At 55.4% G+C, this 22,304-nt stretch overlaps 1 protein-coding gene across 4 annotated transcripts in view; it reads right to left on the bottom strand.

Annotated features, from left to right (window-relative positions):
* Window positions 1-1,293: 1,293 nt before the first annotated feature.
* Window positions 1,294-22,304, bottom strand: part of DGCR2 (DiGeorge syndrome critical region gene 2) — a 60,457-nt gene continuing 39,446 nt past the window's right edge. For 2 of the 4 annotated variants that reach the window (XM_053927775.1, XM_053927773.1), the window contains 8 exons: window positions 21,979-22,104; window positions 19,600-19,810; window positions 17,835-17,914; window positions 15,400-15,576; window positions 14,785-14,988; window positions 6,522-6,674; window positions 5,401-5,637; window positions 1,294-4,037 (listed from right to left, as the gene is read on the bottom strand). In XM_053927775.1, coding sequence (XP_053783750.1) covers window positions 3,778-4,037; window positions 5,401-5,637; window positions 6,522-6,674; window positions 14,785-14,988; window positions 15,400-15,576; window positions 17,835-17,914; window positions 19,600-19,810; window positions 21,979-22,104 — 1,448 coding nt within the window. In that variant the 3' untranslated portion in view covers window positions 1,294-3,777. Of the gene's footprint in view, window positions 4,038-5,400; window positions 5,638-6,521; window positions 6,675-14,772; window positions 14,989-15,399; window positions 15,577-17,834; window positions 17,915-19,599; window positions 19,811-21,978; window positions 22,105-22,304 lie in introns of all 4 variants that reach the window. The other 2 variants (XM_053927772.1, XM_053927774.1) reach the window with 2 other exon arrangements.

The raw sequence follows: 22,304 nt of genomic DNA on the forward strand, positions 1-22,304 counted from the left end.
TCCGAGCGAAAGGGTCTGGGGCCAGACAAGGGGTAGTGCTGGACAAGGCCCAGACCCTGTGCCCCGCTAGAGGCTGCTGCAGTGAAGAAAATTCTCCGTGAGCCAGGGGCCTAGCTCAGGGCACGGTCAGGCGGCTGTGTGTTTATTAGCCAGGTGGGCCAGGAGCATGGCTACATTCTGTGGGCTCTTGCAGTGGGTCAGAGGGGGTGGTGCCCAGGCAGGGGCAACAGCAGGGAAAAAGGAGCTCTGGGCTCACAAGGGCCACGTGCCAGCAATGATCGCCAGCATTTCCCGGAGCTAAAGCTTTACAGACTCCCCCACCCCCAACAAGTAACTGTCCTAGGAGTGGGAGCTATAAAGATGCCCATGTAGAGATGAGGAAAACAGCAGTGGCTGGGGACCAGGAATGATGTAGCACGGCCACCACCAAGGACAGAAATTCAAGGGGGAAGGCACCTTGGGTCCTCGTGTCCTTGAGGAGCTTGAATGGGGAGAGCGTAGGAGGATCTCTCTTCTTCACTGTGGGGGTGAGACACCCCACGACCAGACGCCCTCCTACTGGCTTCCCCTGCGGACCTGGTGTGCTATGGAGCTCTTTACACAGCCCCCTCCCGAGGGCCACCCCACCCAACATGTCCGTGGGAAGCACAGCCCAAGCCTCAGTTCGGTCTCCTGGAAGGTGGGGTTCTGGTACTCTCTTCCACTACTTTCTTTTACTCTTGGTGTGGCCCCGAGAGAAGGCGACATTGTCTAGGAAGAGCTGCACACCGGGCGCCAGGGTGCCCTCCAGTGCGAGCATGACCCGACCCCTTTCCAGGCCTGAGGGTGGGGCTCCTCCCACAGGGGAAACGGAGGCTGCCTAACCCAGCAGTGCGGAGCTGTCCACGGTGCTGACAGCGCCCAGCGTGCCCAGGACAGACCGCCACCCCACCGATGTGTCCAGGAAGGAGGAGCCACCTCCTGGAAGCTCCTATGCCCACCAAGGGACCCACTGGTTCCTTTCCTAACCCTGATCCTTCCCCCATCCTGGCTTGCAGCATGCTGGCCAGGAGGCTGGGTCAGGAAGGTGAGCACCAGGACCTGCCCGAGGTTGAGTCCCCTGGGTGTCCCACATCACGTACTGGGAAAACTATTGAAAGGACCACTACCTGAGGAAAAAAAGGGACAGAGGGGTCTCAGAGCCCCAAACCTGGCCCTAGCTTCCACAGGTGGCCCACGCCCACCCCTCCCACCCATCTTCACCAGAGCCTCCCACCCCCAACACAGGCCATGCCAAGGACTGACTGACTCCTCTTCCAGAACACAAATTTATTTGGCATTTGGATGAAATAGTTCTCACAGCATCTTAAGGATTAGTGCCAACCCAACCAAAAAGAAACCCAAACTAAAAACCCTTAGTGAAAGGAAAACATAAAAAACAGGCATTGAGACAATGTACAGATTCGACCCTCACTTCCACCAGGCAGGTCAGGTCCTGGGGGAGGGGGCCCCTCCCAAGACCTTGGCCTGTCCCTCTGGAGGCCCAGTGTGCACGGGGCAGAAAACCTGCCTCTCCCAGGGACACAAGTCACAGCCAGAGTTGGACTGTGGAACACAATCAGATCTCACAAAGGGTGCGACTAGACAGAAGGCCAAGGACAGCTGGGTGGCCCACGGGGTTCCCCTGGAAGCCCTCACAACTGCCTTCCAGCAGAGCTCCGCTCCTGGGGACACGGGCAGCAGGTAGCCTTCTGCCCAGCCCAAGGATGCCAGTGGGCTGGACACCCTCTGCAGCCCCCATGGCCTGCTTCAGGCCACCTTCTCCTTAGTACCTTCTCCATGCCTGTCCCCAGTAGTCCTTCAGTCTGCAAAGGAAGCTCCCCAGTTCCACGTATCTAGTACCAGCTACCTTGCCTCGCACACAGTGGGGGCCTGTGCTTGGGGGCCAGATCCTGTGGGGCTCCACTGGGGTGGTTGCTTCAAAGAAGGCCCACTCAGGATCCTCACCCAGCACCAGGGCCTGCAAATGCTGTTCTGGGACGCAGCTGCCCTGCACCCAGCACATGCTGACGGCACCACATACTTCCTGTTTTGTTTTCAGCAGCTGGCATGGGGCACATGTGCCCAGGATGCCATCTACCTCCTACAGGCTGAGCCCAAGGACAGGGAGTTCAGTGACAAAACTCACACCTCTGGCCGGCCTGTGGGACAACTCAAGAATCTCATTCCATACTGGAAGAACAAAATGGGCCTTCCACCTGAGGTGTGAGAATGTGCCCGGGGCTGAACTGTGCCTCCAAGGTCCACCACCACAGCAGCAGTCCCCGTGAGTCGGCTCTCCTGTGCTGCACGCTGGTCTGGAAAGGCTGGAAGGGCCACCAGGAGCAGGGCTCTGCACTCTCAGAAGAGGCACAGGCCCAGCCCCAGTGCTGCCCATGTGGCCACGGGTGGCCTGGGAAATGGAGGACTGAGTTCCCATGTACCACCGCCAGCTGCAAACACTTGGACACACATGTACACACACAGACACACGCACACACACAAAAGACCTAGACATTCAACATAGAAAAGATATGGATGTGCTGAAAAATCGCACAGAACCCGCTTAATCTCCAAACCTCAGAAATGCGAAAAGCCTGGTGTCAGGAGATGAGACCACTGCCCAGGAGTAGGCAACAGGGTCCCTCAGTCGAAAGGCCCCTGAGCAGGGCACCCAGCACCCTCTGCTGCTGAGGACAGGAAGGTGGCATACAGCCACCGGGCACTGGGGTCTAGCAGTGGCGGTGGCATGCAAGAAGTGGACTTTCAGGAGGTGGACACAGGCCAGGACTTTAATGTCAGTCACTCCCCCAAAGAAACAACCCTTTATGGCACTAAAAAGTGGGGTGGGGGCAGGCCAGGCCCAGGGGCAAATTTAACAGGAGGAGGGCTCCAGAGGGTAACAGAGAGGAGCTGGCTTAGCCCCAAGACCCAGCGGAGGACCCAGGGCCAGGACGCTCATGCAAGGCTAATGGCCTCAGCCTAGACCCAGAGCCGCCTCCTGGGGGGCCATGCACAGCGATGTTGGGGAGAAATCCAAAGGACTAGGGGTGGGGCTTTCTGGCACAGGACTGGGCTTTGCAGAGCCCAGCTGGAAAGACAGAGTGGAGAATTCAGCCTCCTTCCATGCTCTCCTTCTTAGGGTCTTGGAATCAGAGTCCCAGGCCAGCCGCCAGGCCGGGCAGGGTCAGCCTCGATATTCAAGCTCGACCTGTGGGGGGGACCACCCCCAGCGCAGCCACCGTAGCACCTCCAGGGCCACCTGCCCAGACAGCCCCGACAGCTCCCACGCACGGGTGCCCCGAAGTGCCTTCCTGAGCAGTGGCCAGTGAGGCACACCACAGCGGCAGCACTGGGGCGCAGTGGCTGGGTGGCAGGCCCTCTGGACGACGTGCTGCAGGGAGCAAGCCCACCAAAGCCCAGGGCAGTCTGGCCCCTGCCCAGGTCCGCAGTGCCTTTTTGTTCCCTACTTCTGAAACATGTGGTGTGAACAAATTTTGTCATTCTTCTGTCATTTAAAAAGAAAAAGACAGTGACCCAAAGCTACGCATGTTCTGAAGCCCTCAAGGAGATGCGGCACAGGCGCCTGCTCCCTCAGGAGGCTGGCGCAGTCTCTGAGCGCACTCGCACACCCCCGAGGGGTGCAGGAGTGTGGCTGAGTCCAGGCTCACACAGGGCCCTTCAAGTCCCCCTAGGGACCAGTTTTCCTGACAGCAGACGGGTGCTCCAGGCCGCTCAGGGTCGTGGGCTGGGCACCCTCTACACCACGGTGTTGAGGGAACTGCGGCTGTGGCTGCCACCTCCTGGCAGCGTCTCTGTGGCCGGGGGGGTCCCGCTCTGGGCAGGGTCAGGAGGCATGAGCAGGGTGCTGCTGCTGCTGTCAGCTGAGTCTTCCAGGTCTGCCAGAGAGACCCCTGTGGTGGGCAGAGGCTGCTCCAGGCGCCGGGGCGATGCCCCTTCGCTGTCACCATCCCCTGGGGTTGGCGGGCTGGCCTCTGTGGGCTCGAAGGCATCGTCATCTGCAGGAGGAGACAGGTGTGTCAGCGGGGGACGGGGGTGGCACGAGGGAAGAGGGCAGGGAAACAGGCTGGGGGTCGCTTCTCTCGCCTGAATGGTCCCACCGAGGCTGCGGTTCTGCTGTGCCCACCCCTCTCCCTCATCGCAGATGCAGGCTGTCTCGGTGCAAGGTGCAGGGGACAGCTGGTGTGTGGTGGGGGGCACACACTTCGGAAGAGTCCGGAAAAGGAACGCAGGGGTGAGAAAATCATCTCAGACTCAGCAGGGGTTGAATCAGGGCTCACGTGACATTCGGGAGTCAGCCAGTGGGAATATGGGGATAAGGGCCCAGAGTAGGCAGCCTACTTGCCTGGGAGAGCCTACTCCTTGGCATCATAGGCTCTCCTTGAACTCAGGGCGTGGGGCCCTTTATATGCCCCTCTCCTGGCCACCCCCCATGGCCCCAGCTGTCCTGCCAGGGGACCATTTGCTCCTCTGGTCTGTGGAGCGCCTGCGCCCCCAGCAGCATCCCCGGCAGGAAGCTTGTTCTACCCTGGTCCCCTTGACGGCAGATGGTGACAATGACCTGAGGGCTGGAGTGAAATCCAAATTTCTCCTGCCCACACCCTCCAGGGGCGGTACCAGCTGGCCAAATGAACAAACAGGACGAAGACCCCAGCAGAGCTGGCCTCACAACGCCATGCTGCTGTGCCGCGTGGGCGCGCCAAGAGCCAGCTGGCCTGGGGCAGGACACCGCCTGCGACGTACGGCGGGGTGTGTGTGTGTGTTTTACAGGGAGTGGCAGACACGGAAAGGGTGGGACATCTGCACTGCACACCGGGACAGGGACAAGCTAGGCAATGGGCAAGGCACCTGCAATTCCTTCTTTGCTGCGCAGCCCTGGGGGGAGCAGGCTCAGTAAGTGTCCCAACATCACAGAGCCAGTGTTTTCTTCCTGTGTCACAAAGCTTCCTCAGGACACGAGGGCTGTCACGTGGTATCTCTTCAGCTCACCACGTGTGCACAAGCGTCTTTACAGCCCCACACTTGGCTCTGGGCCAGCCCTGCCCCCAGGGGGCTGACGCCTGGTCTCCAGCTCTCCAGAGCCAGGACTGGGTGTCTGAGGGCTGTTTACTAATAGGTGTTCCCGGGAAGGATGCAAGGGGCAGTGTGACCACTGTCAGCGGTCACCTGCACACGCAATCCTGGGAAGAGCCTGTTCACCAAGAGGTGGCAGTTCGCTTTAAGGCGAAAACCAGAGATAGCAACAGAAGGCCGGAAGAGGTGGGGTCCACAGCCCTGTGCACCTGGGAGGACCCCAGGGCCTCAGGCCCTGCAGGCCAGGTGGCTGGTGGCAGGCTGCCCCTCTCCCTGTGGGGGAAGCACCTGCAGGGTCGTAGAACACGCTGTCGGGGTTGATGGAGGCCTCATAGGGTGGCGGTGGATCATCAGGCTGGTCAATGTCTGGGTACTTGTACGCAGTGTAGGGGGGTGGAGGGTCGTGGAAGTGGAAAGTCCCGCCTTCTCCATCATCAGAAAGGTGTAGCGGCGTGAGGCCTGTGCCGAACCCGTCTGGGCCGTAATCAAAGCCGGGGATCCTCCGGCCAAGGTTGAAGTGGTGCACTGGGCAACGGAAGCCAGAAACAAGCAACAGGGTCATGTCACTCGATGCCTACTTCCCCCAGGCCCAGGGTGCAGGCATCCTGACTGTAGCACTTCTGTGCCTAGCTGCCCACATGAGAGCCTTGAACTTGCCCAGGCCCCTCCCGTCGGCACCTCCCTGACCGTCACCTGAATGCAACAGGTCTTGCCTGCTGTGCTCCAGCCCTCGCCACACCCTTCCGCCTCTGACATGTTTCTGGGTGTCTAATCCATGACTGCCTTGGGGTTCTGCCCACCCTGCAGCTCAGTGAGAACTTAGGAAGGTCTCAGGAAAACTGTTGGCCACATGGATGTGGGGATGTCAGACCTGACCTGGGCTCCCTGGGAGGCGCCAAGGCCCCTAACTGAAGCTGGTGAGGTCACTCAGCATTCTCGCCACCTCGATTCTGAACTCTCTCCTGCCTCCTGCCCCACACAGGACTGGAGAGCCTAGGCTGGCTCACTGAGACACAGGGTGATTTCAGAAGTTCTTCTGGGGCCTTAAGTCACTGCAGGCAAATTGGACCAAGGGGGCTGACATGCACTAAGGTGCCTATGGCCACAGGCAACTGCTACTCCCTCTCCTGGCAGGAGCCTGGAGTCGGCTGGCACTGGAGGTACGCCCTTTCTCCACGTGCCCATGGCCTCTGATTTCGGGTCCTGCAAAGAGCTCCTCTAGTGCCCCAGGTGTGCCCTCAGCCCAGGAGCAGGTGGGTGGGTGGGACAGGGATGCCTTTTGGCACCCTCTCTTATGTCCTCCCCTTCCTCCCTGCCCCTTCCTGCTTCCTGTGTCCCCATCGCCCCTGGGGACACAGCCTTGGGCAGGCCTGCACTGTGACCATCACAGCAGGGGCTGGGGCACTCACGGTTTGCTCCAATCAGGGACTCGATGCGCTCCCGGCGCCTCTGGCGTAGCCGGTGGACCATGAAAAGCAGCAGGGACAGGATGAGGAAGGAGGAGATGCAGCTCACAATGAGGCGCATCCCGCTGGCCATGGAGTCGAACAGGCTATTCCCATCTGTTAGAGAAGAAGCTGCTTCAGGTGCTTCGTGCTGTGAGAAGGCACGGCCCCCACCACAGCATTGAGGACAAGGCAACCCACTGCCTGACGCACTCTCATCCCAGCGGAGACAAAAGAGCTGAAGATCAAGAACACTGCGGTAGCAGCACGAAGAGCAGCAGATCATGGGCCAGGAAACATTTTCTAATGTGACATGGGCGACGAGCTCCTCCGCCTGCTGCAGGTGTCAGAGAGGGGGCCTGGCCTCCCCCGGCTCATCTGTGTTGGGTGACCAAACACCTTCCTTCAAGAGCAGCAGCTCTCTGATACCTGCTGCATGCAAATGTCCAGGAAGCCTGGTGGGCAAGGAAGCCATGTTCCAGGACCAGCAACTCTGAACCCTTCTCCCCCTGGGACATTTAGCGATATCTAGAGACACTTTTGACCATCACTGGGAGGCGGGGGTCGGGGGGAAAGGTGTGTGAGGAGGTCCTACTGGTATCTGGCAGGTAGAGGCCAGGGACGCGCTCAACACCCTGCTGTGCACAAGCCAGCCCCACAGCACAGTGTTTGGCCCCAAATGTCAACAGCACCGAGGTGGAGACACCTTGCCTTGCCCTGTCACTCAGTGGGGTTTCGCAGGTGCTCACCGTGAAGCTGCTGAGCCATGATGCTCAAGGACGAGGCGTGAAGGAAGAGAACTTGTGCTGGCCAGGTGTCTAGATGTGAGAGCCACGGCCAGGTCCTTTCACCTAGGTGAGATGGGCCACTAGCACCGAGTCACTTGTGCTGGCCAGGTGTCTAGATGTGAGAGCCAGGAAGGGGTCCTGGGGATACCCGTCTCCACAGACAGAGGGCAGAGGCAGGAGGCATTGCGGGGAGAAGTGACCCGGAGCCCTTGGAAGCAGGAAACCTCTGCATGCATGGAAGGGCTGAGGACTATCAAGTCTCACCTCTGTGACAGCCACATGGGCAGGTCCCCAACCACACTTCACAGCCAACACAGGCCCCACGTGCGAGAGGCCAGGCTCTCAGGGCCCTCCTGCCGCTCTTGCCGGCCCAGTCTGCTCTGTGTCAACGCAGGTGGCCAGAGCTCACCCCTGCCCTGCACTCCCAGGACCAGAGAGCTTCCTCCGAAGCTGCATTTATTGGTGACAACACCTTGGAAATGAGCACATGGAAAGGGTACATCCTCTCACCAATCACCTGCGTTTTGTGAGGCCTTTAATCCTCTTCCAGTTTCAAGGGAACATTTCGGCCCTGCCCCGGGAGGAAGTCCATCAGCCTGGGGGCTGCTGACATGTCTTGTTAATTGGCAGCTAGCTCAGTGAGGTACCTCACGTACCTGCCCCTTTGCAATAACTAACTCATTAGTCCTAAAACAAACCCAAGGACATGGTCAAGATGCTTGATCATCTTTCTACAGTGGTCACCGGGAAGAGGCACGTCCTAGAACCAAGCCACATGTGGTCAGACACAAAGAGAGCACTTTCCAAGGAGCCAGAGGCCAGCCCAGGGGTCCCTGAGACCCATGACATGACTGGTCCTTCCACGAAGCTCTCGAATCCACACCTAGAGGACACGTCCTGCTAGGATAGATGCTGTTGGAACTAAAGGCACCCCTAAGTCCACCAGGCCTGATGGCCGGTCTGATGTCTGAGTCACCCCCAGTGCTCCCAGGCTAGATGTGAAGAGCTCCACAGTGTCATTGAACTTGGTGATCTCTGCTCACCAAATCTCTGCTGGAGAGCGCAGATGGGGCAGAAGCTTAGGAGGAATCTTGTGTCCTGGACCCTAACATGTGCTCTGCTACAGGCTGTTGCGCAGCGGGGCACCCAACAACAGGAGGGGAGAGCCCTGGGAGAGAGGCGCTGACACGCAGTTCGCCTGCCCGTTCGCCGTGGAGCCCAGCGTGGGCTCGCTGCTTCACCAGTGACCTCTGCTGAACGCCCTTTCAGGTGCTTGGCTGCCGACTTGCATTTTCTTTGGTGAGGTGTCACTTTAAACATTTTGCCCATTTTTTAAGAGGGTAGGTTGTTTTCTTTTTTGAAATATTTATTTTTCAACTTGTTGACGTACATTATATTAGTTCCAGGTGTACAACCCGGTGATTAGACATTTATGTAACTCAGGGATCACCTGATCAGTCTAGTCCCCACCTGACACCACACGGATTTTATAATACTATTGACCACGTTCCCTGTGCAGCACTTCACATTCCCCATGACTGTCCTGTAACCGCTGCTCTGTTTTTAGCCCCCTCACCTTCTTACCCTTTCCCCAGCCCCTCCCATCTGGCAAACATCAAAATCTTCTCTGTATCTACGAGTTCATCTGTTCCGCTTGCTATTTTCTTTTTTAGATTCTACATACAAATGAGACCATGTGGCACTGGTCTTTCTCTGTGTGACTTATTTCAGTCAGCACAATATCCCCTGGGTCCATCCACGCTGTTGCAGATGCAAGATTTCTTCCTTCTTTTTACGGCTGAGTCATACCCATCGTGTGTATGCGCCACCTCTCTATCCACTCGTCCATGACGGACACGGAGGCCGAACCTTGGCTGTTGTAAATAATGCTGGAATAAAGGCATGGGTGCACATGTCTTTTCAATGTAGTATTTTTGGTTTCTCTCAATAAATGCCAAGAAGTGGAACTGCTACCTTCTTTGTCTCTTGTTTTAAAGTCTATTTTGTCTGGTATAAGTATGGCTACCCTAGCTTTTTTTTCAGTTCCATTTTTACAAAGTATCTTTTCCACCTCTTTACTTTGAACGTGTGTCTTTCTGTCTGAAATGACTCTCAGAGACCGCATATGTAAGGGTCTTATTTTCTTTTCCAGTCAGCGACTGTATCTTTTGATTAGAGCATTCAACCCATTTGCATTTAAAGTAATTGTTGATAGACATGTATTTATTGCCATTTTTTTATTCCTATTTTTTATCTTTTCCCCCTCCTTCAAGAAGACATTTCTTGTAACACTGTTTTGGTGGTGATGGACTCCTTCACCTTTTTCTTGTCTGGGAAGCTCTTTATCTGTCCTTTGATTCTAAAGGAGCTTTGCTAGGTAGAGTAATCTTGGCTGTAGGTTCTTGCTTTTCATCACTTTGAGTATTCCACGCCAATTCCTTCTGGCCTGCAAAGTTTCTGTTGAGAAACAGCTGAACATCTTAAGGGAAATTCCTTGTAAATCACTGTTTTTCTCTTGCTGCTTTTAGTATTTTCTCTCTGAGGCCTGGCCAGGTAGCAGCTGGTTAGAGTGCTGTCCATACACACCAGGGAATGAGCTGATTTTTCTCTAAAATCAATCAAAAATGTTGTTTTTGTCTTTAACCTTTGGCATGTTAATTATGATGTGTCTTGGTGGGAGCCGCTTTGGGTGCATCTCGTTTGGGACTCTGCACCTCCGCCACCAGGGGAGGGAGGTCTTCTGACGTTATTTTTTCAAGCAGGTTTGAATCCCTCGCTCTCTCTCTCTTCTGGCACCCCCACGATGCGGCGGATGTGGTGCACTCGAAGTTGTCCCAGAGGATCCTTAACTAGTCCCATTTTTTTGGATTTTTTTTTCTTTTCTGATCAGGCGTTTTCTGCTTCTATCTTCTGAATCACTAATTTGATCCTCTGCTTCATCTACTCTACTTCTGGTTTCCTCTAACGTATGCCTCATTTCAGTTGTTATACTCTGCTTTTCCGTCTGACTCTTATATTTTCTATCTCCACGTTTGTTGAAGTTCTCACTAAGTTCATCTACTCTTTGCCTAAGTTCGTTCCACCTCCTTACAACCAGTGTCACCAGAACCCTGCATCTGGTAGATGGGTTGTCTCCCATTTTGTTTGTCCTCCTCCTGGAGTTTCACTCTGTCCTTTCATTTGAGATGCTTCGTTGTCTCCCCATTTGGGCAGCCTCTCTGTGTTTGTTTCCGTGTGGTAGGCAGAGCTGCTACATCTCCCGGTCTTGGGAAAGTGGCCTCATGTAGTAGTTGTGCTGTAGGGCCCAGAGGTGCAGCTTCCCAGGTCACCCAAGTGGAGGCACTTCCGATACACCCCCTCACCCCCATGTGGGCTGTATGCACCCTCCTACTGTAGTTGAGCCTTAATGGCTGTTGGCACGTCAATGGGATGGATTTATCCCCGGGCCATGAGCAGTGGCCACAACTAGTGCAAGGGCCGACCCCACAGAGCAGAACTCACTTAAATGTGTTGTTTGCGCACACATTTGGGTGGTTGGGTGACGCTCTGACTGAAGCTACCCACTGGGTGTGCTGGCTCTGGGGCTTCCTGGGAGGCACAGGCCAAGGTATCCCTGCCCAGGGTCACCCAGCATAAGCCACAAAATGATCTGCAGATGGCTGCCACTTGTGTTGGGCCCAGAGGTGCCTGGAAGGGGCTAAGAAGGAAACTAAGGCTGGATGCTGCTAATGCTGGACTTGGGGATGCTTAGCAAGAGGCACGAAGCATGCTGAAACCAGAAGCTGCTTTGCTTGTCATGTGTGGGGTCTTTGAGATTTTAGCAATGACCTGAGATAGGTCATTTGTATGCAAAAGCCACTAGGAATGGTGTGGGTGGGCCTGCAACCTGGACAGGGCAGGGTCTCAGTGGGTCACCAGGGTGGGCCAAACTGTGCTGGCCAGGTTGACGGAGACTCAGACTGGCACCAGCCTGCAAGCTCTGTGTGGGGAGGGCATAGTAAAGGAACAACAGCCTCTGCCAACACTTCTGCCTGGGAGAAAGCTGCCCCTCCAGTCCCCGCCCCAAAGCCAAACCATTCATTTTATCCCCACGGATCCCCAGCACTGTTTGAACTCCTGCCCCAGTGCTGGAGCTCGGAGCACAGAGCCAAGGTGAGTCTGTGCAAGCTCCTGCAGAGCAACGCCAGGGACTCGAGCAGCTCCCAGCCTCACTCAGCCACAACCCCCACGGGTTTTCACAGCAGCAGTCATGGGGACTTCTCTTCCCGGCACTAGAACCCTGGGCTGGAGAGCCTGGTGTAGGGCAGGAATCCTTGCTCCTCAGGGAAAACCTCCAAAGATGAGATATCCCAATTTTAACCACCACACGTGGCTGTGGGAACAGTCCATTCAGTGTCTCTGGCCCCCCTCCCAGTCTTGACATGGCTTCTTTAACTCAGGCGGTTCTCCATAATGGCTACTCTAGTTTATCTGTAATTATGATTCAGTTGTGGGAGGATAAGAGCACAGCATTTTCTTACTCTGCCACACTGACAGGAAGCCCCCAACTGGCAACCTGTTTTCTCCTTACTGAGCTTTTAGAGTTCTTTTATATACTCTGAACACAGACCCTTTGTCTGATTTGTATTTTGCAAATACTTTTCCTTAGTGGCTTATCTTTTCATTTCCTTAAATGTCTTTCAAAGAATAAAAATTTTCGATTTTACTGAAGTCTAATTTATCAGTTTTTCTTCTGAGGGCCATACATTTGATGTCGTGTCGGAAAGTGTCGCCTGGGTACCTCTGTCAGGGAAGAGTCGACCGTGTCAGTGCGGCAATACTTCTACACTCTGTTCTGTTCCACTGATCTACGTGTCCACCCTTTCGTGAATACCACGCTACTTCGACTACGACGACTGTAGAGTCATTTTAAACCAGGCACCGTGAAACCAACCTTGTTTTGTTTTGCTTTTTAAAGATTTTATTTATGTATTTTTAGAGAGGGGAAGGGAAGGAAAAAGAGATATCAATGTGTGGTTACCTCTCATGCACCCCATACTGGGGACCTGGTCTGCAACTCAGGTGCGTATCCTGACTGGGAATCAACTGGCAACCCTTTGGTTCGCAGCCCACTCTGAATCCGCTGAGCCACACCAGCCAGGGCAGCCTTGTTCTTTTTAAAAAATTGTTTGGCTGCCCTTACTGTTATGGTTCAGCGGATTAAGCACAGTCCTATCAACCAAAATGTCACAGGTTCGATTCCCAGTCAGAGCACATGCCTGGGTTGCAGGTGGGGTCCCCAGTAGGAGTCGTGCGAGAGGCAACCAACATGTATCTCTGGCACATTGAAGTTTCTTTCCCTCTCTTTCTCCCCCTCTTCCCTCTCTCTAAAATAAATTAAAAAAATCTTTTAAAAAATGCTTGGCTACTCTAATTCTTAAATTTACGTGGAAAGGCAAAGGCATCTACTTGCCAATGCCTACAAAAAGCATGCTGGCATTTTGGTTGGGACGGCATCGAACCTACGCTGACCTGGGGAGAGTTCACCTCCTAGTGACACCGAGTCTTCCGATGCAAGACTGTGGAATCTCTCTCTCTTCTTATTTACATCTGTAATTTTGGTTACCAGTGTCTTATTGTTTGTGGCGTAGAGATAGTGCACATACTTCGTAAGATTTATATCAAAGTATTTCATGATTTTTGGTGCTATTGTAAATGACAGTCTTTTTAAAATCTCAATTTCCAACTGCTGACAGGTAGAACAGGGTAGGACAAAAGGTCTACAGATGTTTGTATGAAGTATTAATAATAATGCAAGAATAAAATATGTGTTTTGCACACTCACAACTGCAAACCTATACCTGCCCCATCCTGCATATATAAATACAGTGGGTTTTTGTGTATTAGCCTTGTATCTGGACGCCCTGCTAACCAAAGTTATTAGTTTCCTGTAGATCCTCTGGGATTTTCTATGCAGACAATCATGTTGTCTACAAGAGAGGTCATTTCCTCGCTTCCTTCCTGATCTGGACGCCCTCCCATTTTCTGGCACTGCCCTTGATATCCTGTACAACTCCGGACAGAACAGCGAGAGCAGACACTCCTGCTTTGTTAAAATGGACACTGTCCCAGTGGCCCCAGTGTTGGTGTGGTGGCAGCATCTCTACCCTTGGGGCAGTGCGGACACTTTCCAGGCGAAGGCACTCGACTGGGGAGGCTGTCAGGAGCCTGCGGAAGCAAGACTGAAGCAAGGGGCAGGGGAAGACTCTGGCTGAGCTGCTCTGGCTACACGGGGGGAGTGGCCTGCAGCAGCTCTGGGCCTGCCCAGATGCCCTGAGGGCCCTGCTCAGGGGTTCTCAGAGATGGAAGAGCTCCCCAGGCCACACGTGCCTGTACAATATACGCCTGGTCACACACGGCCTCTGCCCTCTCTGCAGCCGTATGTGCACCTTTGACGGGGGCACCCCCTTCTGCTGCGTCCTAGGCAGCCTCTGACACTGCCCTGCCCTTTTGCCAGCAGCCTTCCTCCTGTGCGAGGACAGACAACTCTCCACTCGGGAGCAGTTCTGGCTGGGCCCTCCTGTGCCAGCTCCAGTTGTCACTGAACCAGCCCCTCTTCCACAGGGACCCCACCCATGCTGCTTTTCTGCAGAGTCTGTGAGTCCAGGGCCTTCCACAGTCTCTGCCCACGTCACTCTTGTACTGTGGCAGCCAAGAAAGAAAACAAATTCATGCTTTTGGTTTACATTTCTCCTGAGACCATGAATTCACAGAGATGCCAACTGCACTGGTGTGGGAACCGCCCAGTGCCCTGTGTGAAGTCCGAAGTGCCCTAAAGGTCCTGCAGAGCAGAAGCCCCACCTGCTGCTCTTTTTTTGGAAGTGGAAGGAATGTCACTCAGAGACCACATGGCTGCATAGTGTCCACCCACAAAGCGCCACCTGGTGGGGAGTTTTATCATGAAACTGAGGATAATGATTGATTATTTATTTTTCTTACAGATTCTAACAGAAAAAACTGATGATGACTGTAAGCAATGACAACTGTCACTGCCCACACATCACCATACTGAGAACAGAAAGGACTCAAATGGGGATGTTGGTTTGGAAGTCTTTCTCTTAGTCTTAAAAGGAGAGGAGAAAGACAGGCCTGAAGACATCAGTAACAGCTGATTTGGGAACATACAGCCCCACTGAAGTTCATTAGTGAATGAATGATACCTGTAACCTGAGAGCTAACCTGCAGGCAGCCGTTGGCGGAGGCCAGGTTCTGTGAGAGAGACACGCGCTCAGAGTATTTGCCATCACAGCTGGTGAGACAGCTGTGCATGCAAATGCTGCCACTGCGGCTACGCCATGTGTCGTGAGCTCTCACAAGTCCCCGCCACCGGGGAAGCCACAGGTCATGCAGCCTCTGGCCCCGAAGGGGGAGGCTGACTTGTGACCTACCATTGGTCTCACCTGGGTCCAGGCACATGAACTTGCAGCACTCCTTGGGGTCCTTGCGGTACTGCTGGCAGCCCTGCGGCCGTTCGCAGAGGGCAGCCACGCACATCTCTGGCTCCCCGCGATGGCAGGTGCAGCTCAGACACGGGTCGTCTCCCTTGGGGGTGAAGTAGAGCCCTTCATCCACCACGTTGTCCTTGATGTCGACACACGTTTGACCTGCAATGGCACACACACACACACACACACACAAACGTGTGTGTCACCAGCAGAACCAGCTCTGACTCACCCCACAAACGTGACAACGGAGGAGCTGGCGCGATCAGCCCGAAAGCCCTCTGTTACTGGTTGTTCAAGAGAGGTCACTGAAGCACTCTGCTAGGAGCCCGTGGCCATGCGCCTTGACAGCCAGGACGGAGGAGAGCATCAGACGCCAGGGGAAGACACATGGAAGGGTCTGGCTTTTGGGTCATGGAAGTTGTGAGCCAGGTACAGTGCGCCTGCTTCCGGCTACAAAACGGCAAGCCCACTCAAGGTCAACACCAAGGATCAGAAATTAGAAAACCACATTCTCACAAGAAGCACCGTTCCTTACAGCTCACTAAAGGAGCCGTGGTCAGGGTGGCTTACTTCTTTTACACAGAAACGAAGACTTCTCGTAGCAGTTCTCGGCATGCCAGCTGTGCAGGTCATGGTGGCGGAGGGTGGGGAAGTGGAAGCAGTGGAGCTGGGCGCAGAGCACGCTGTCACTTTCAGACATGGCCGAGGCGAGCTTGGGGTCTGGGGGCAGGAACACCTTTGAGGAACCTGTGGGGTAGTCAAAAGGGAGGGCCATTTCAATGTAATGTCAACACCCCAACCATGGGCAGTCTTTGTGGGGACCAAGGCCCTCCCAAACGGGACCACCAAGCAGAGTTCCTTCACAGTCTCCCTTAGCTTCACAGAGCACAGGTTTGGGCACTGGGCCGACCGAGGCCGTGCTCCTGTGGAGCCAGGGAGGTGAGCACACGAACAAACCACGCTGGGCTGAGAGCCAGAGGACTGTACTGGGCCGGGTATGTTTAAAGGTACAGCAACAACACGAAGGGGGAGTAATGGGTTATAACACAGTAATGAAAGTGTGTGAGTCCATAGGATAAAATGAACATAAGTAAGTAGGGGAAGGGAGAGAAAAGTTCTCCCTCACAACGGAGTATCGACTGTTACAGAAGGACTCAAGAAGGAGCCCACTGTCCTGCCACAAATGCATTACTGCAGGCAGAACTGTGGCTCCGACACCCACCAGGAGTCACCAGCAGGCCCGGTGAACTCCTGGAAAGCGCTGGCTCCCGGGGACCCACGCCCAGCTCCACAGAGCCTCTTTGTCATCCACTTAGCCACTGCCTTCCAAGCTGGAAGTCAGGTGATCAGAAACCACCTTGCAGCCCAGGTTGGGGTGCAGGGGTGTTGGGGGGGCAGGAACCCCTGAGCCTCTTTTCTAAGTCCCAAGAATCGAACACAGCCTCCCGGTCATTCTCCCTCAGGACTGAACAAATACTGGAAAGGCCCAGACCTGTAACAGGCACTCCGGGTGCACTGGGCAGCCACAGCTTGCCTGGTGGAGCTGACATTTGAGCGAGGGGTGTAAGTGGTGGAGACAGATGCCGAACAACAGAGTAAGTGAAGCATACACGTCGGAAAGTCAGGGCTGCTACAGCAAAAAGCAAGCTGGAGCCTGGAGGCGAAGGCAAGCCTCAGAGCAGAGAACGTAGGCAGAGGGGCACGTGACATTCCTGACGCTGCTTGGCTTGGGGGTCTCACACCATCCACAGGCTCACTGCCTTGCTAGGGATCAAGGGACACTGCATCTAGCCCTAGCCACAGCACAGCTCAGATTTATTACAGCGATGTGGCAAGGAAAGAGACAGCCCGGGGGGAGTCGGGAAAAATCCAGGCCAGGCTTTCCCAGCACTCGCCCTCCAGGGAGGAAGGTGCGGTGGAGCAGCAGGTCGTTGCCAGCAGCCTGCAACATGCCTTCGGCTCAGAAAAGCCTGGTGCTGACCCCTGCCCATCACAATTCCACACTCACTAAGGGAAGCAGGGGTTCACCAGAAATCCCTGTCTGTGCAGTCCAGGCTGCCTGGCACAGCAGGCTCCACCCAATCTCCAGGCGGCTCCAGGTGCCAGGCAGGGCTGGCCTGGCTACACTGCCTCCTCCTGTACTGCACTGGAATGAGCCCTCCCTGGGCCGGGCAGCAGTGGCCCAGGGAGGGCAGCAGTGGGAACAAAGGTGACCTGTGGGAAGGGCAGGCATCCCTGTGGCTGAAGAGGAGGGCCAGGGATCAGAGTGATGGAAGGGGAGAGCAGAGGGAAAGGGCACTGCAGGCCTTGGTGAGGACAGTGCCTTTGTGGGAGGGGAGTCATGAACAGCTGGGGACAGAGGAGTAGAGGACCCTTGGGCAGCCAGGTGAGGAGATGGGGGAGGGTGGGGGGGCGGCAGCAAGGAGGCCAGGCTGGCGGCGGCCGCAGTAAGGTAGGTGAGGGACAGCATATCTGGTGGCTGCGATCTGGCAACGAGAGGAGGTTCCGGATGTGTCTGAGAGGGTGGGAGGGACAAGAGGAGACAGGGAGGGCCCTACGTCTGGGGCCCCAGCAGAGTCCTCTATTTTAACGTTAGCTGCCTGACAGCCTTCCTTCTGAGTTTTGGATTTTTGAACTTCACTCGTCCTAGAAAGCTTGTCCTTCCCTCCCTAGCACATGCCAGCTGCACAGTTTGTATGCTCCTTTTTACGCCCTAATTGAAGTCCTCAACTATAAAGGAGGCTGGTTGGTCTAGAAATCTGGCCAGAAAGAACTCAGCCCGAAGAGGGTCCTGACCCTGGGGCGCCTGCCCATCATCACAGCCCTCCCCGTGATGTGGGGCCCATTCCTCTCCGTGTCCGCCGAACCAGGTACCCCAACAGGCCAGGCACCACTGATGAGAAGGCGTGGAGGGAGGAGAGGAGGCCCTAGCAGCATACCCCATTTGGGATGGTAGACCCTGATTTCAAACTCAACAATGCTTCTGAAAAATCAGGAAGGCTTACCTTTGAATGCTGCCACCTCCCAGTGACCCTCTAAGGAGTGGTTCTGGCCGGTGATGACATACTGGTAGCCAACCCACAACCTGCGAGAGGGCAGAAAGGCAGAGCACCTCAGCACGGCAGCAGGGAAGTGGCCACTGACCGTGCGCGAGCGCGTTTCAATAGTTGCATTGACCACTACAGTACTGAACTGCTACAGTACTAACCCCTGCCCATCACAACGAGGTTTAAAAGTTTTTGATACTTCATTTTAATAAAGTACATTACAATGCTAAACAATGAACTCACAGGTCAGAAAAAATTTTATCTTGACTGACTCCTGCCAAGACCGTCCTCATTCACTGATCTGATAAAGCGTTCACATCCTAGGCAGGGCCAACCTTACTCGGGGTGGACACAGAGCCCTGGGAACGCAGCTCTGTGAGTACACTGAAGGGAGACAATGGTGCCCTCTGAAGGAGTGACTTTCCCAGCACGTCAATTAATCTCGACAAAAACAAAAGCCCTGTAAGCACACACTGCAGTGGGGTGAAAGCTCGCTCACGGCCTCCTGCTGGGTCACCTGCTCGGGCCCAGCTCACCCAGGCCTGCAGCTGCTGCAGAGCGCACACCCCAGAGCACTGAGGGCCCGGTGTGCCCGGACCTGGGCGACTGCTACAGCCACTTGAGTGTGTGCCCCTCACCCCAGGTCCACTGCCGCTGGGGAGCCCTGGCAGGGTGCCACACTGCCCCTTTGGCCTACTGCCATACCCATGCCTGCCTTGAGAAGACAGAGGGCTTCCCCACTCATGGGGCTGAGCCCTCTCGGTTTATCATAAACTTACAACCACCCTATGAGCTAGGAGTTGTTTTTCTCACTTCGTAGCTGCAGAGAAAAAACAGCACGGTCTCAGTTTGCCAGTGTCATGGCTATGATGGCAGAGCCCAAGCCCAGGTCTGGTCTTAAAAGGAAGGCTGTGTTCCCCTGGTGCGGTCACCTTGTTCCTGTGGTGGCAGGGCAGCCTGTGCTGTCGCTGGGAGGGAGTGCAGGGTCTGGGACCCTGCAACTCACACTCCTGCCCCCAGTGGTGTGGACGGGGCAGCAGGAAGCTGCACACCACAGGTGTCTCACACACTTGTGCCCACGACCCAGGGGCTAGGAGATGCCGGCAGTCGGCCAGTCCCCGCAGTCCTTCTCAGTGCTGCAGAGCCTGGGGGTCAAGGGCCGGGCTCTGGAGTCAGACTGTCTGGGTGGGAACCCAGGCACAGCTCAGTGAGTGTGAGCCCACAGTCACGTGCTGGCCCACCTGGGCCTCCGCCTTCTTGCCCACTGGCCTCTGTGGTTTCTGGGAGGACTGAATGAATGAGCCCACGGAAGGCACTGAGCAGAGGGCCTGGCATAGCCCATCTTCTCAGCAGGGACTACTGCCCACCTGTGAACCCCCTGTACTGGGCCCACAAAGGCCCACACTGAGTAGCCCCTCTTGATGTGGGCTGGGTCCCCTTGTAGGTGAGCAGCAGCACCTGAACCTACTGAGGAGGACCAACAAAAGGGACTGGCCCAAGGGGACACAAGGTGGCAGCCCATCTCTGCCTTCCTAAGACCTCCCACCCCATCTCAATGCCCACTCCACACTCCGAATCTCTCTGTTTCCAGGGGGTGGAGCTGCTCTCCCAGCATTTGCCGGCTGCTGGCTCGGCTTTAGGATTGCCACAGTGACCAAGAGCCCATGTGCTTGGTGGGCTGTGGCCTGACCCTCAAGGCCCTCAATCCCCACCCAGGACTTACTTGTGCTGGTCCTGCCAAGCAAAACTCCGCTCTGGCTGGTCCCATTCCTGAGCCAGGACGAAACGCAGCTCCTGGTCAGTGGAGAAGGTGGCGAGGGAGCCGTTGACGCGCTGGCAGGTCTGCGCGGCATCCCAGTAGTTCTCCCCACTCAGGTAGACCCTGTAACAGCTGGCCGTGCCTTCATAGTGGTGCCACCCTGTCGGGCACTTCCCTAGGAAACATGAAGGACAGAGGGGAGTTGACCCCCAAAATTAGGATCCTCACTCCAAAACAAAATTATATATGCTGCTCAGAAATCACTCTCAAGAAATGGGGAAACTGAGGCTCAAGAGGAAAAGCTCTGCCTCTGAGACCACACACTAGGCGGAATGCCTGTTTCTCTGATACAGATGTAAGCAAGGGTCCGAGTGTATCCAGTGAATCCTCCGCTTCTATAAGGTCTTTAGTTTACTTGATAGTAAAGACTGGCTGCCGAGTTCTTCTGCTAAAGTAGATTTCATTCTCTGATTGAGTCTGGCTGACTAGGTGGCAGAACGGCCTACACCAGCTCCCTGCAAGGCCTGGCGGGAGTGAGCACGGAGGCTCCCTGCCCACACTGCCCTCATGGCCCTCACTGCCCCAACGCTGGCTTCCTGAGTCTACTCCTCAGCTCTCCTTTTCTGTCCACACGGGTGCTGGCCCGCACTCTGCTAAAACAGGGGCTCGGGAGACCAGAGCTGGAAGGGCCACTGAGATGGTGGGACCAACTCCTGCCTCCCACAGACGAGAAAACGAGGCCCCGGCGGTTCCACAGTGGGTGGAAGCCCAGCAGTCAGTCAAAGTCAGAGCCTCTGCTAGATGAGCCGGGCGATATCTCGTCAGGCGGACGCACCCCCGGGGTCGGCAAGGCTCCACGTCACACGCTGGCCGAGGATAAGGCCAGCGACCTGTCCTACAGAATCTGTAACCTTCAAATGGTGGGACACTTACCTCCTAACTATGAGTGCACTGGTGAACGGTAACAATTTTTTAAACAAAGCCAGTTAATAAAATAGAACTTTTTGATGTAGCTACGTCATGTGGAACTAGTAAAACTTCTTAAAGCTCATGTTCTGATTATTTAGAGCACGTGTGTGTGAGTTACGAACAGCGGGACTGAGATAACCAGAGAGGAAAGGTACCGCTGGCCCCCGAGCCAATAAGGCCCGCCCCAGCACAGCTGCTGTGCAGACAGCCGGGAGGGCCTGCTCTCCTGAAACGGAGCGCACAGGGAGGCCTTCATGGGAGACGGGAGCCAGCCCTCAGGACCACCGAGCAGGGGAAGGGGAGGCGTGTGGTGCGTGTGGCCCGGGTGAGAGTACAAGGGGATCAAGGGGATCACCAGGCCTTTTACTGCATGTTTTCTAAGTCCCTACAACCATGATGTGTTTAACCCGCCACAGCTCCCACACGTGGGTGTCATCCTGTCTCCGGGTTAGAGATGGGGACACCGAGGTGTGCAGAGGCCACGCGTCTCAGGGTTCTATTTTCCCTCCTCACCCACATCTTGGGATGAGAACAGAGCAAGTCCCCTGGGGACAGACGCCAGTAAGTGGGGGCAAGGGAGAGAGGGGACATCTTTATTTGCCTGTTGAACTTTGAGGAAGTACTCCCTAGGTGCTGCATCACCCACCCGGAAGAAAGCAGTACGTGATGAACAGAAAGCGCACGGGGCTGAGGGTCACGCTTCCACGGGCTGCCCCACTGGCGGTGTGGCCTGTCAGGGGCCGTCTCCTCACTCGCCAAGTTTGCATTACGCCCCTGTGAGAACCCCGGAGTTCTCAGTTATTCATGCCAAAGCTCCCCACAAGGAGCACTGAGCATCTGTGTGGTCAGGAGTGACAGGACCACCCAGCACCCAGGCCCAGCATCACGAGTCATGTCAGTTCCTCGCACTGCATCATGCCTACGCATGTCTGTTGGCTGTGGTTCTTCTGCCTTCCAACCTTCCTCAATTTTGTTATGTTCCTTTAAAATCTTACTGTCATAGGGAACCCGTGAGTAGTCACTTAAAAAAAAATGCTTATAAACACTGGTAGAGCCTTCCCAGCCACCAGCTGTACCTAGTTTCTTGGAGCCTGTTTCCATCTACGGAAGGGCTTTGCGGCCCTGCTCTGAAAGGCCGCTGTCTTGTGAAAACAAGCAGCCTGGCTCAAGGCCTCACCATTCTCGGCCTGGATGGCCTTGGGCGGGTCATGGTACAGCCTCTTAGCAAAGGAGGAGGATACCCGAACTCCCGGAAGGGCTGTTTAAAAAGACACCCCCCCCACGCCCTCTGCACAGCCAAGGGGCACCGGGAGAGCCAGGGACCGCATGGGGCTGTGGGGCTTCGGTCACCAGCAGGGCAGGTCTGCAACTTACTGCTGAAGCGAACAGGCTGCGCCACATTCACTGCGTGGAAATGCGTGGGGTCGCCACCTCGTGCCCGCCCCTGCCTCGAATCCACAGCCTCCTTCCCATGGTAAGGACGCGAATCCCCGGTCACTTCTGGAAGCAGAAAGAGAAGTGGCTGTGAGCACATTCTCGCAGCAGCGTGGTGAGACTACTCGAGGCTCAGAGGACCAGCTGTGGGTGTGACACACATCCCTTTATTCAGGTTTTAAGAGCTCTGTGAAACATTGCTGTTTGCATCAAAAGGGCCGCATGCGTGTCTTATTAAAACTAGCTCTCAGCAGTCTTCATTTCCC

This window comes from Desmodus rotundus, chromosome 7 (genome assembly GCF_022682495.2).
Source record: "Desmodus rotundus isolate HL8 chromosome 7, HLdesRot8A.1, whole genome shotgun sequence".
In the NCBI taxonomy this organism is placed as follows: domain Eukaryota; kingdom Metazoa; phylum Chordata; class Mammalia; order Chiroptera; family Phyllostomidae; genus Desmodus; species Desmodus rotundus.